This window comes from Otolemur garnettii, unplaced genomic scaffold (genome assembly GCF_000181295.1).
Source record: "Otolemur garnettii isolate 467f Iridium unplaced genomic scaffold, OtoGar3 scaffold00040, whole genome shotgun sequence".
Classification (NCBI taxonomy): Eukaryota; Metazoa; Chordata; class Mammalia; order Primates; family Galagidae; genus Otolemur; species Otolemur garnettii.
The window spans coordinates 7,929,898-7,943,941 of NW_003852435.1; the positions used below are offsets into that span (position 1 = coordinate 7,929,898).

The following is a 14,044-nucleotide window of genomic DNA, read 5'->3' on the forward strand; positions in this document are numbered from 1 at the left end:
AAAAAAAAAAAAAGATGAGAAGGCTTCCCACCCAAGCTTGGAAAGAGAATAATTAAAAAAAGAAAAGAAAGTTAACTGCTTGTATACATTCAGTATTTTGAAATCTTAGTGTGAGGCAAAATATTCTTAAATACAAGTATGCTGAAAGAAATATTTATTTAGATAATAAGAAAATAATATATTCTCTCTGAGGCAAAATAGTATAAGTGGTTGAGAGTATGATGATTAAAGTTCTTTCTACTCAAAACATAATTGCCATTGGAATACTAGCATGTATAACTCTAGAGATATATTAACTGATTTACTATCTACAGGATTTCTGTAAAATATTAGTATTCTCATATTATGCAAAAGGAAAACTACAAGTTTAGAGCCAGTTAGTAACTTGTGAAGATCTTTGAGCTAGTAAGTTGCAGAGCTGATATTCAGGTTTAGGACTTTCTGACACCAAGAGCACAATTCTACCCTTTACTTGTAAATGTAGATAAATGATACTAACCTACTTGAGAATTTTGACGTGAGTTTAATGAAATAATGTATATGAAAATGATCAGCATAATGGTAAATTTATTCTCAATATGTGATAAGTAGTTCCAGTAAAGTGTCTTTTAACCATTTAGTTCATTCAATCTTAGTTCTCACAAATTTTAGGTACAGATCAGAAGACAGATGTGGGTAGAGGTATCAAGAAATCCCTGATATTTCTCAAGGGACTAGAGGTCTTTTATTTAGGATAGGATAAAAAACAATCTATTCATTTTAACCTAGTATTCTTTGCTAAAACAGTTCAGTCTTACATAGTTTAATCTCATATCTCCTAAATCTCACTCAAACCTAGTTTCAAAATTAAGCTACATTTTAGCCCATCTAGATATTACCTTTTAAGCTGGTGGCCTCTAACTTCCACTCATTCTGCAAAATGAAGGCTAACAAATCATCAAAATAACCTGTCGGAAATACCTAATGTGATACTACATAGTTATTCAGAATACATCAGTGATAATACCAGGCCAAAATTACATCTTTTGTTAGTGTGCATAGACTTCAGCTGCACTTAAATTTAAAACTAAGTTTGTATTTAGACTGGGAAAATAATTCTCTACAAACACAGAATACACTAGATCTGGGAGTAGGTTGTAGGGGTTTTACTTGATAGCAAGAACAATCTGAGTGAGTAGTAATTGAGCAACCACTAAAAACATTAAAGAAAGATTAGATACCTAATAGATTTGTATATTGCCTACAGCTTTCATCATGAAAAATAATACTACTGTGTTACAGGCAGAGCATACTTGGAGTATTATTCAGTACTAGCTGATATAGACTGATAAATACTAAAATATAAAGGAAAAGATCCAAATGATGGAGATTCTGGAAATAATGGTAGTTGACCAATGATTCTTATTAATAGAATAAAGGAAGATATAATACTCATTTTTAAATAATTTAAAAGCTTTCATATGGCAAAGGAAACAGACTAGAAAGTGTAAATAGGAGTTCCGGAATGCAGATTTGCACTTTCTAGTGAAGGTCACAAGGCAGCATCATTGGCTGCTCATGAAAACCTGAGTTTCCTTCACCAGAGTTAATTGAAGAAGGCAGAATCCCCATTTGTGTGTGGTAAAGTGGATGAACTACGGAGAAGGTTAGATCAGTGACTTCTGAAGTACCTCACACTTGTAAAGCTATAGCTTTACTACTCAGCTTGATCATTTATTAGAATTTTTAAACATGTGTTTTCTTTGTGTTTCACCAAAGAGAAATAGTTTGCTATGTAGTCATTATTAGCATTGGATCATTGGGCATGAATTGTGAGTGAAATGTGATACTGCTGTTTATTACTTTAGGGCCCCACTTGCTTTAAGGATTAATGTTTTCATTCTTCACCTGTCAGTCTTATGTTCCTTAACTCTTAATAAGGGATGAAAACATTAGCTAGCAAATGGATTTATTTTTGTATTGTTTGGTATTACAATTTTTCTTACAATTACATGAAGTATTTCATATCATATCTCTCCTACTACTCTAACCTTTAGCACTTTTTAGCTGTAGAGATCTGGACTATATTTTATCAATTTGACTAGAGATTTTTTTTCTAATTCAGTTCATTAAATTTGTATTATAAGTCACTGTTTTGGTTGTCTCACTGGTCAGTCATGTACATGAAGTACATTGGGCTGTTTTAGAGTAAAAAGCCATTCTGACATTATGATGTAGTAATTATTACTTTCAGAGAAAGAATCAGTTAAATTGCATTAGCTTACCAATTTAAGATACAAAAATTATATAAAGTATGAGAGAATGATGTGGTTAGCCTCTTGTGATTCGTGCTGATAGGTCTTAACTGTTCTAAAACATATTTGCTCAGTAATCGTATTTGGAGAATTAGTTTGTTTGCAAAAATAATTTACAAGTATTGACCAAAAATAATTTACAAGTATTGACCTGAAAATGTATCAATAGCATAACATAAAAAAATAAGCATTTTCCATTATTAGTCATCATTGCTATATTTTCTCTTTTTAAGTATTATTTCTGGTTGGTTTATTTTTATTACATATCCTAAAAATTTAAGGTTATAGGTTAAAGGCAAGACGTCAAAGAAGTTAATTATGTCAGCTTATTTTTAGCTTCATCTTAAGATATTCAGGTTTTATACAAATAGTGTCTGTGATTTTTGGTTGATCATTTTCAGTAATGCTCTTTTTGCTACTTTCCTCCCTCCTTTGTTCTATTTGCCCTTTTTTCCTCTATAATTAAAAAAGAAGAACAAAAAAAGACAACCTCCCCAAAGAAACAAAACAAAAATAATGGTAACAATAGAATGAATTATAATGTGAAAATATTAGTCTTTGTGCATAATGTTTGAACCTCTGAAGAAATAAAAGGAAGGCGATGTCAAGAACCTTTCTTCTTGCAAAGACTTTTCTTCTTCTTTTTTTTTTTTCCTGCTCCAATTGGAGCTAAGTTCTTGGTTTTAAGCCAAGACCCCATCTACATAGTTTAACTGAAGTGGGCATATGTAGTTTTTTTAATATAGAGTTATTTGATTCAGAATGATGGCCAAATAGATTTCTTATTTGCTCTTTATAGGTATTTATCTTATATGTTAATTCTTCTAGTACACGTATGTGGCCATGCTTCTTATGTGAGAAAACAGACATAGGAAGTTGAGTAATTTGCTTGAGATGTGGTATAGTCTAAACCCAAACTTCTTAAGTGCCAATGCTGTGATGTAGTATTTCTCAAGGAATGCTTTGAGCAGATTAACATTTTTTAGAGCAGGAGTATGTTCCCTACACTGACTTCTGGACAAAGTTTTGGAATCTATTTAACCCTTAACAATGAATTTTAAAGAGGTACACATTTTTACAGATATGTTCTATTCATTCTTTGGACTTGACTATTCATTTTTCAAAGCAATGATATTCATTAAATAATGTTTATAGCTTCAAGGGTGAAGCCATTAATTTGTTTAAAATTAAACATAGAGTTATCAACCCTCTGTTAGATTTGTACCATGCAAATATCTTTTCTTATTCTGAAGATTGTCTTTTTGCTTTAATTGTTGTGTCCTTAGCTGTCCAAAAGCTTTTCAGCTTAATTAAGTCCCATTTGTTTATTTTTTGTTGTTGTGATCGCCACTGAAGTCTTCGTCATAAAAATCTTTTCCCAGTCCAACATCATCAAGAGTTTTTCACACATTACAGAGAACTCAAGTTAATCAACCAAAAAAGAGCAAGCAGTTCCATCTACCACTGGGCAAGAGATATGAACAGAACCTTCTCTGATGAAGACAGATGAATGGCTAGCAAACATTTGAAAAAATGCTCATCATCCCTATCATCAGAGAAATGCAAATCAAAACCACCCTGAGAGTTCACCTAAGCTTAGTAAGAATGGCCCACATCACAAAGTCTCAGTGCAGATGGTGTGGATGTGGACAGAAGAGAACACTTTGATGCTGCTGGTGAGACTGAAAACTAATACAGCCTTTTTTGAAGGAAGTATGGAGAATCCTCAAAGAACTCAAATTAGACCTCCCATTTGATCCTGCAATCCCACTACTAGGCATTTACTCAGAAGGGAAAAAATCATTTTGCCTTAAGGACATTGACACTAGACTGTTTATCATGGTGCTCAATTTATAATCGCCAAAATGTGGAAACAACCTAAATGTACCAACCCAGGAGTGGATTAACAAGTTGTGGTATATGTGCACCATGGAATACTATTCAGCCACTAAAAAAGATGGAGACTTTACATCTTTTGTATTAACCTGGATGGAGGTGGAACACATTCTTCTGAATAAAGTATCACAAGAATGAAGGAGCAAAAATCCCAATGCACAAGGACACAATGTTGGGGTATACACTACACCTTTTGGCGTGGACACAATTATAAGAGGAACTCTACATAACAAATGCACACATTGTAACTTAATTATTCGTACCCTTAAATTAACCTGAATAATTTTAAAAAGGGAGAAAAAAAGTTTCTTGTTCCTCAGCAAAAAAAAAAAAAAAAAAAAAAAAAAAAATTGACCATAGAGGACATTGTGCTAAGCGAAATAATTCAGACACAGCAAGACAAATACTGTGTGATCTCAGTTACATGTGGAATCTGAAGTAGACTCACAGAAGCAGAAAGTAAGATGGTGGCTGCCAGGAGCAGGGAATACAGGGAAATGAGATGTTGGTCAAAGGGTTCAAAGTTTTAGTTATACACAGTGAATGAGTTCTGGAGATTTCATATACAGCAGAGTGACTGTGATTAATAATACTGCATTTTAAAAATGGCATTTGCTAACAGGGAAGATTATAAGTGTTCTTTCCACAAGAAAAGGAAAGAAAAAGAAAATGGGACTATGTGAGGTGATGGGTATGTAAATCAGCTTAATTGTGTTTATTTCATAGTGTATACATATATAAAACATCAAATTAAATCTATACAAGTCATATTTGTCTATGCCTTAATAAAGCTCAAATTTTTTAAAATAAAAAATAATTGACCATAGAGAAAAGTAAGCTATTAGAAAAAGTTCAGGAAAACTACCTGTATCCGAAGCAGGAAATGTAAATATACACTATGTGTTGAAATGAAAAGAACTTTAGATTGTATAGCCTGGAAATCTAATGGAAGCAGCCACTTAACATTAACTTAACTTCAAGCTAATTACTCTCAGCTGTAGTTTCCTCATCTATAAAATGTTGAGATTAAATGGTTCAAAGTATTACTTCAAGGATTAATATGTGAGATAACATACAATATACCAGGCACACAGTGAAATAAACACTCATACTTTTTTTTCTATTTAAAGTTGCAAAAAACCCAGGTGAATTTTTGAATGGTAGGATATTTATAACTTTTATCATTTGGAATTTGATAAGGGTTACATCTCTCCCAATCTCTCTTTTGTGCTATATTCTCCAATGTGGATGTAGCCTTGTGATGTTCAGTTACATTTTTATGAGTGCCTTTGAAATAGCCTGTTTATGTTGTATTAATGGATAGAAGATCTTGGAGACATTAGAGGAAGGACAATGATAAATAGTACTTTAGTTGCTTCTACGGTCTTTTTTAATGTTGGAGTTTAATTGTCTTAGATTGTGCTTTACTTGGCAGAGCATATAATAAAAATCCATGAACTAGGTATTAAGGTATTTTATAATAGCCTATGGAATCATCAATGATTTTAATTTAATATAACTTTAGAAAATATAGTTTTTAAGAAAGAAAAATCAGAACTACAATGAAATGTTCCACATTTCCTTCTGAAATTTTGTATAGGATAGGAATGAAAATATTGTCATGTCAGCTATGCATTTTAGAAGAGTGGTTTAGTAATTAGATTTTGAATCAGATTTTTCTTTTGTTTTTAATTGGTATTTTTTCCCTTTTCTGTCATAAAATGCTTTGTTTCAAATAAAATATTATTCAACAAGGCATGCAAAAAGAGATGATCTTAGGGTGATTTGGGGGGAAGGGAGATAATGATTCCTTGATACATTTTCTTCTAAAATGGAATTTTACTTTACTTAAAGTTGTAAAAACTACAATAAATTGGCCTATTACAAAACGTCCTATATTTGGCTATATAATAACTTTCTCATATGTTAATGAAGCCTGTGTTTTTCCTCCCTTTTGTTTATATAAGGTGAGTTTTTATTATCAAGTAAGACATTTATTTCATTTATGGGAGTGAAGAGGAAGGTTTAGATTTTCTCTGTGATAGAAAGCAAAGAGTCAGAGGCCTCCATTCCAGTTCCAGTTCTCACACTAGATCACTTTCTTCCCTTAATCAAGTCACTCCACCCAGTTGGTTCACCGTGTATAGCAGAAGTTGAACTAGATTGGGCTTTTAATTTTTGTGCCTTGGGGTTTATAGAGCTTGGCAATTCTGAAGAAGAGAAAGGCAAGGGGTACTGCTTACACACATGTAAAATTACCTACTTTAACCTGAGACCATCTGTCTTATTACATTGGAACTACACATAAAGTGTCATTTGAAGAAAGTATGCCATGCTTACTTTCCGAATAAATAATAATAAGAAAATATAAATCTGCTCCATTAGATTTTCTTCCATTCCCTGTCCATTTCTGAAATGTATGCAATCTATATACCTCATCTTCTTTACTTGGGAGCGTGGTGAGGGGCAGCTAGGCCTGTGAATTGGACCTGTGTATTAGCTCAGGTTGTGGTACCAATTACATGAACAAATAGTAGCCTCAGTTGGACTACCTGTTTATTTACAAAGACTTCCTGTTTTATAATCTGTGGTTCATGCTTCTGAGGACCCACTTTGTCTTGTGGTAGAACTATAAATATTGAAGTGGACCATACTCCTTGAACAAGGGTAACTGGTAAATTAAAGTTTAGTATGAATGATAATACATGAGTTCCGTGTGCACAAAAGGTTGTCTATAATTTTCACAGAAAATCAGAGCTGATCCAGCTTTCCTTTCAATTTTCAGTTACTCTAACATAAAAGAATATTAGTATAATTAATCTAAAAATAGATTACTTAAAAATATTTTAAGTTCTACTGGTAGAGCTTATTACATTATATTTTGGGAAAACAGATTGGTCTTTACAATGATTGTTTACTTGGGTTTTGCCACATATATTAAAATTAGTATAGTTCCATAAACAGATGTTAATCAAGCAGGTAAAAGGTGGCTTGGAAATTTGCAGAATGAATGGTTCATATGTGAATCACTGAAAGAGATGTATAGTCATTAACTTTTCATTCAAAATATCCTAAATTTAAAGAATTATTGGTGAAGGTGCATTGAATTTCACATGCCTGCTTAATGTTTTGTGACTATTGACTACTATACAAATCTGTTAAAAGGAGCTAACTAGACTAAATTTTATTAAATTATACAATAGTTATTAAAGGATAGGTGACAGTATTAAGTTTTCATAAGTTATTTTTTCTTTTATTTCAGGTTAATGAGAGGGTACGAACAACCAGGTCACAATATTTGAACTTGTTAGGTAGAGTCCCTCTTGTACTTGTGTCCCACACCCAAAAGGTGTGCCATATGCCTATTAAGTGGGAGCACCCCAAACCTGACCTCCTCTCTCCCCCTCCGTCATTCTCCCTTCTTTCAACTTGAATTGAAATAAGTTTTTCTCATATGTGGTTGTGAATTAGATTGTTTACTGGCTTCAGATTAGTATTGAGTACATTTGCTTTTCTATTCTTGTGATACTTTACCAAGAAGAATGTGTTTCAACTTTATCCATTAATGAAGAGAATTATTGCCATTCCCACTCCCCATCTCTGCCGACCAAGTAATCTATCTTTGTCTCCTTACAAAGTTAAGATTGTGGGAAAATACTGAAGGAATAGTAATTTAAGATAAGGGTAATTTATTAGGTTAAGTAAATAAGACCATGTAGCTTGAACAAAGCAATATGTTGTAAATATTATCAGCAAATAAAATACCCCCAAAAAAGTTTGGGGCAGAAGAAAAAGTGTCTAAATAGAAAATGTGCAAAAAGAAAAAGGGAAAGGGTTCCACTTCAAACTTCTTAAATTTTAGAATTCTTTTCCAGGCTGCACTGGCAGTTAGGAGTGGGAAGTTTCATTTGCCGAGCCCAAGGTCTCTCAACCTTAGGACTTTGGGCATTAGGCCTGGATAGTTCTGTTGTGTGGTCTGTCTTGTGCATCGTAGAACATATAGCAGCATCCCTGGCCTCTACCCTCCAGGCTTTGTGTAATGCCCCTGGGTGGCAAAAGCACTCCCAATTTAGAGCCACTGATCTAGCCCCTTCCTTACGTACTGCCTCTCTTCACCTTAGTATTTGTGCAACAGAGACCCTGATTTTTATTTAAGTGTGTTTTTTACCTGCTAATGAAGTATATTAGGTTCCAGGTTCCAGGCAATCATCTACAGTGAACTTTTGTAACACAACTTATTTATAAATAGAGAATATGTAGTTTGTCTGTGTTCTTATTCCAGATACTATATGTACTAAGTATGAGGGACTGAATAGTATGCAGGAAAGATGTAGTTGTGATTTATCACATGTGTTTTATAGATGAAGTTATGTACATCTTTTTTGCAATTTATTTTCCAAAATACCACCCATGCTTAGTGTCACTATGATTACTGCATTTTTATATCTTTTTGTTAAGTAGGAGCAATAAAGTAGCAAATATTGACATAAAAGAAGGCTCATTTTGTATATTCCTTAGTTTTTAAAAACCAAATTTTATCTCATAACATAGCTGAGGTGAGCAAAACTCTGAATCCTGATAAAATAGTTCTGAATCTCAAAAGCTTAGGTGAAGATGACATTGGATTGTTCCATTTTATGAATATTATTATAAATCTTGTAAAGAATCTTGCCTCAAAGTTGAAAACAAAGTGGCCATGGTCTGAACTCTTCCTTTAATGAACTCTGTGACTCTGGAAATCCACCAGTCTGTGTTTACAGACTCACCTGTTGTACTCAGAGAGATGGATTAGTTGGCTGTCTAGGACTATGGCAGCTCTAACATAATATCAGATATTTTTTAAAAAATAAATGTTTATGAATTATGAAATTAAAAAATGTTGAGTTTTAAATCTGTTACAGAGTACTGAGACCTAAAAGAAGAAGATGGGCTAGAAGAGGAACAAGGTATAAATTGAGCTGTGCATTACATAAAGTAGAAAGAGGTCCCATTTAATGCTACTGATTATAAGAAGTAGTTGTGGGTAACTAGATTTGCCCCCAGCAGCTCTGCAGCAGGAATACTAAAAGTTTCTAAAGTACAGATTGTGCCTTCGACAATACTGTAACTAGAAACCAAACTGTCAGAATTCTTTTGTTTTCTTTTGTTATTTTGGCTTCTACTTTGTATAAAAACATTGTGTAGACATCAGATTATATGAAAGAAATTGCATGGTCAGTCATCTTTATAAAACCACTTAATTGGCTGTGGTTAGTACAGTCCAAATTTTTTAAACACAGTAGAGACAAATATTTCAAGTAGCAGTGTCATTTTTGTTATATAAATCCAGCTTACTCAGAAAATGCAGTGTTCTACTTCTGTGTATTTTATTGGTAAAGTACATATTTCTAATGTTCTCCAGCTAATTCTGCAGCCAGGTGTGGAGGAAAATAACATTCCATTCTAACTCCTGAAATAATTACCTCATCTCCTGCAGTAGCAAATATATTTTCATACTTTCCAGTTAATATGCACAGCTTCAAATATTGTCATTTGTCTTCAGATTAAATAGCCCTTTTTCAAATTTAGCTATAATATTTGACAATCACTGAGAACAGTGACTAGAATAATACTCTTCTTTCCTGAATACTTTTATATATTTTCTTCCTGAATTTTAATTGCTTTGCTAAATTACAGACATAATATCTGGCGCTTCTAACCATTTTGAAATTGATTGTTAATGAAAGGGTATAAGTGAAAGCATAGCTCATCCAGAATTTTGCCTCCAAAAGGTATTGACTTACACTAGATATATTGTTAGATTTTTCTCTTCTCTTATTTTGGTGATGATAGGCCCCTTAGGATGATCATTAATTTTTGGCTATTGGCTTCTTTTCTTTTCAGACGGAGACTTAAACATTTAAACAATAATGTTTGAATTCAAAACTCAAAGTTGTTTTAGAAGTACTAGAGCAAAGTTACAGAGCTTTCCTGGGCATCACTATTCTTTATATAAAGTAGAAATAAACGTTCCTTCTTAAGAGTACTGTGAATGATATCTAATGATGAGAATTATTTTCATGTGAAATATTAAACATCATTGCTAAATAATAGGATTTGATCAAATTACCTTAGCATCTTTCTGTTTCCATTAGGCAAAATTGCAATAGTTGGATCTGTAAAACTTGAAAGAATAGAACTCAGTGTTTCACATTCTTTCCTATGTTATTAATAGGGTCAAAGTAGAATCATCTTTTGTGAAAGAAGAGATTCAAAGATAAAATGAAGAGGAGGAAGAAATAGGATTAATTTTCAAAATCATGGAAATTATTGTGCTCTGATAATTCAGTTGGAATTTAAATTCTACCTAGTGAAATAGGTGCTCTTTCATAAAATGAAGAGCTGATTTTTTTCTGTCTCTAATAGGGCACATATTTCCTACTTATGGTAATTCAAAAACACTATAATGACAGGGTGGCAGCACTCAGTAAGAAACCAGTGTGGCTTTGGCTACCTTTCCTTGCTTCTAAGTTTTTGTTCAAATATTATAATTAACTATACTCTTTCTGCTGTTTAATCCACTTATCCTAATTTCCTCATGCTATTCCTTGAGCCAGTAGATCTATTCCCCCAGTAAGAAAGCAAATGAAAATAAAATAGTTTCAGTCTCACTGTGGTGATCTATCTTGCATGAAGCTTTCTTAATATGTAAATTGTATCTTCCTACCCTTTCCAATTTATTATTTTTTCTTGTCTCTAGATGTCAGGTTCTTAGTGCTGTTGGTGATGTCATCAGATGGGGATGGATGGTGAAAATTCTCTGGCTCTTCAACCCCTTTTTCCATACCTTTCTAAAACCACTTTCCCTGATAAATATTTAGAAGCCCAAATAGTCACAAAAATTATTGTTATAATGCTTGCTTTTCTGTGTTTTCACCATATTGTATCAAGTCATGTAATGATATAATCATGCTATTATTTGGAAATAATTTCCTTTTCTAGAATTAAGTTTGATTCTGATCCTATTATGATAAATTACATTTTTCTATTACCAAGGACCAAAAGAGTTTTAACAATGTCCCTGCCTTTTTTCTTTCCCCTTTCCCTTGCCTACCTCTGTTGTAAAAGTTGACATATGTGACTACCAGGACAGCTTAAGAGGGTATATTAAAATGGGGACCATAAAGTATTTTTAACTTAGGAAACATGGACCTGTTTTGAACATGTTAAATCATTACTCTTTCCAAATAGGAGGAAGAAGGTACCTACGACCAGACGCTAGAGTTCCGTAGAGGAGGTGATGGCCAGCCAAGACGATCCACTCGGCCAACTCAGCAGTTTTACCAACCTCCCCGGGCTCGGAACTAGCATGAAAAGGTAAAGTTAGCATTGTGAAGTGGTTTCCATATAAAGAAGGATACAATTCATTTTAAATATGTAAGTAACTACTGATATTTTATAATAATATATGAGATCTGGGCGGCGCCTGTGACTCAGAGGAGTAGAGCGCCAGCCCCATATGCTGGAGGTGGCGGGTTCAAACCCGGCCCTGGCCAAAAACTGCAAAAAAAAAAAAAAAAATAATAATAATGTATGAGATCTGACAGTTAAGTTCATGAACTTATCACTGTGTTTACATTAGCAGCAGTGTACAAACAGCTTGGTAAGCTTTCATAAGCTTGGTAGATCAGTGTCTCACAGTTGTGGTTATGTCTACATGTGGCCATACTTGCTGAGTAGTATTCATTATTGTCTGTTTTTATGTGCTGTCATGAGAAGGTCAGAGCTTGAATTAGAGCAGTAAACAAACATTAAATTTTTTGTTAAACTTGGCAAGAGTGGAAGTGAAATCAGGGACATGTTAGTCCAAGTTTATGGGGATAATACCAGGAAGAAAGAACGGTGTACAAATGGAGTAAAGTTTTTCTGAGGGAAGGGAAAGTATCACTGATGAAGAGAGGTCAGGGTGGCTAGTAACAAGCAGAACTGATGAAAACATTGTAAAAGTTCATCAAATTGTGTATTAAAATTGTTGGCCAACTGCAAAAAGCATAGGAGGCAAAGTAAACATTGATAGAGAAACAGCTAAGGAGATCTTAACTGAAAATCTTGTCATGAGAAAGGCATGTGCAAAAATGGCCCTGAAGGAGCTCAGCGATGAACAAAAACAAAGAGCTCACAGAGCTCTGTCTGTGAAGGGGTGTTTAGCCAGTAAACAAATAACTATAATGGAACACCCTGCCTATTCATCTGATCTGATGCCCAGTGGCTTTTTCTTTACCTGAAGATAAAAGAAATATTGAAAAGAAGACATTTTAATGACCTTCAGTGCATCAAGATAGTACAATGACAGCTATAATAGCTCTTCCAGAAAAAGCATTCCAAATTGCTATGAAGGGTGGACTAGGTGGGGCATCAGGGCACAGCCTCTCAAGGGGAGTACTTCAGAGATGAACACAGTGATATTCAGCAATGAGCTATGTAGTGCTTTTTCCAGGATAAGTTTGCGAACTCAATTGTCAGAGCTTGTGTGTGTATGGAGAGAAAAACCTGATTCTGTTAAACTACTTACAATTAAAAAGTATTTAAGATTATACCATAGTTACACACTACTTTTCTTCTTCTGTCAGAGGTGTTGACAACCTGTGAAAGTTTAAAAGCAGGAAGGAGGTAAAGAAAAAGGATGAGATAATCACCAACCTGGATAATTGAGTTTAATTTTTATCGTTTAATTAATTTCAGTCCATTTTAAGAAAGAGGAAATGCTTCATCTTAAGGAATTGGATAAAGACTACATGACTACTTATTGAAATGTAATTTTTGAGCTATATGCTTTTTTTTTTTAAATCATAGCAGTGTACCTTAATACTATCATGCGGTACATTGTACTGTTTCTATATACCATCTGAAATACTTTCATCCAACTGGTTAACATAGCGTTCATGTCTTTTTCTTAGTTATTGTGTTAAGACATTTATATTATACATTTAGAGAGATTCACATGTACCCTTACAGGTTGAACCATAGGCGTGATCCTATCACCCACCGTCCCTCCATTCACACTCCTCCCTCCCTTCCACTCCCTCTCCCCTTTCCCCATATTCCTGAGCTAGAATTGGGTTATAGGTTTCCTATGAAAGCTATAAATTAGTTTCATAGTAGGCTGAGTACATTGGATACTTTTTCTTCCATTCTTGAGATACTTTGCTAAGAAAAATATTTTCCAGCTTCATGCATGTAAAGGAGGTAAAGTCTCCATCTTTCTTTATGGCTGCATAGTATTCTATGGTGTACATATACCACAGTTTATTGATCCATTCATGGATCGATGGGCTCTTGGGCTTCTTCCATGACGTAGCAATTATGAATTCGGCTGCAATGAACATTCTGATACAAATATCTTTATTGTACTGTGATTTTTGGTCTTCTGGATATATACCTAGTAGAGGAATTATAGGATCAAATAGCAGGTCTACTTTTAGTTCTCTAAGTGTTCTCCAGATGTCTTTCCAAGAGGAACATATTAGTTTACATTCCTACCAGCAATGTAGAAGCGTTCTCTTTTCTCCACAACCATGCCAGCATCTGTGATTTGGGGATTTTGTGATATGGGCTAATCTTACTGGTGTTAGATGATATCTCAAAGTAGCTCTGATTTGCATTTCTCTGATTATTAAGGATGGTGAGCATTTTTTAATATATCTGTAGGCCATACGCCAGTCTTCTTTGGAGAAATTTCTCTTCAAGTTCCTTGCCCACCCTGAGAGGGGATCACTTGTTCTTTTCTTGCTAATATGTTTGAGTTCTCTGTGGATTCTGGTTATTAAACCTTGTTGGAGACATAACCAGCAAATATCTTCTCCCATTCTGAGGGC

General features: G+C 33.8%; 1 protein-coding gene across 2 annotated transcripts in view; it reads left to right on the forward strand.

Moving 5' to 3' along the window:
- Positions 1-14,044, forward strand: part of TDRD3 (tudor domain containing 3) — a 160,173-nt gene that overhangs the window by 136,865 nt on the left and 9,264 nt on the right. For both annotated transcript variants that reach the window (XM_023513424.1, XM_012805383.2), the window contains one exon: positions 11,421-11,546. In XM_023513424.1, the coding sequence (XP_023369192.1) occupies positions 11,421-11,537 (117 nt within the window). In that variant the 3' untranslated portion in view covers positions 11,538-11,546. The remainder of the gene's footprint in view (positions 1-11,420; positions 11,547-14,044) is intronic.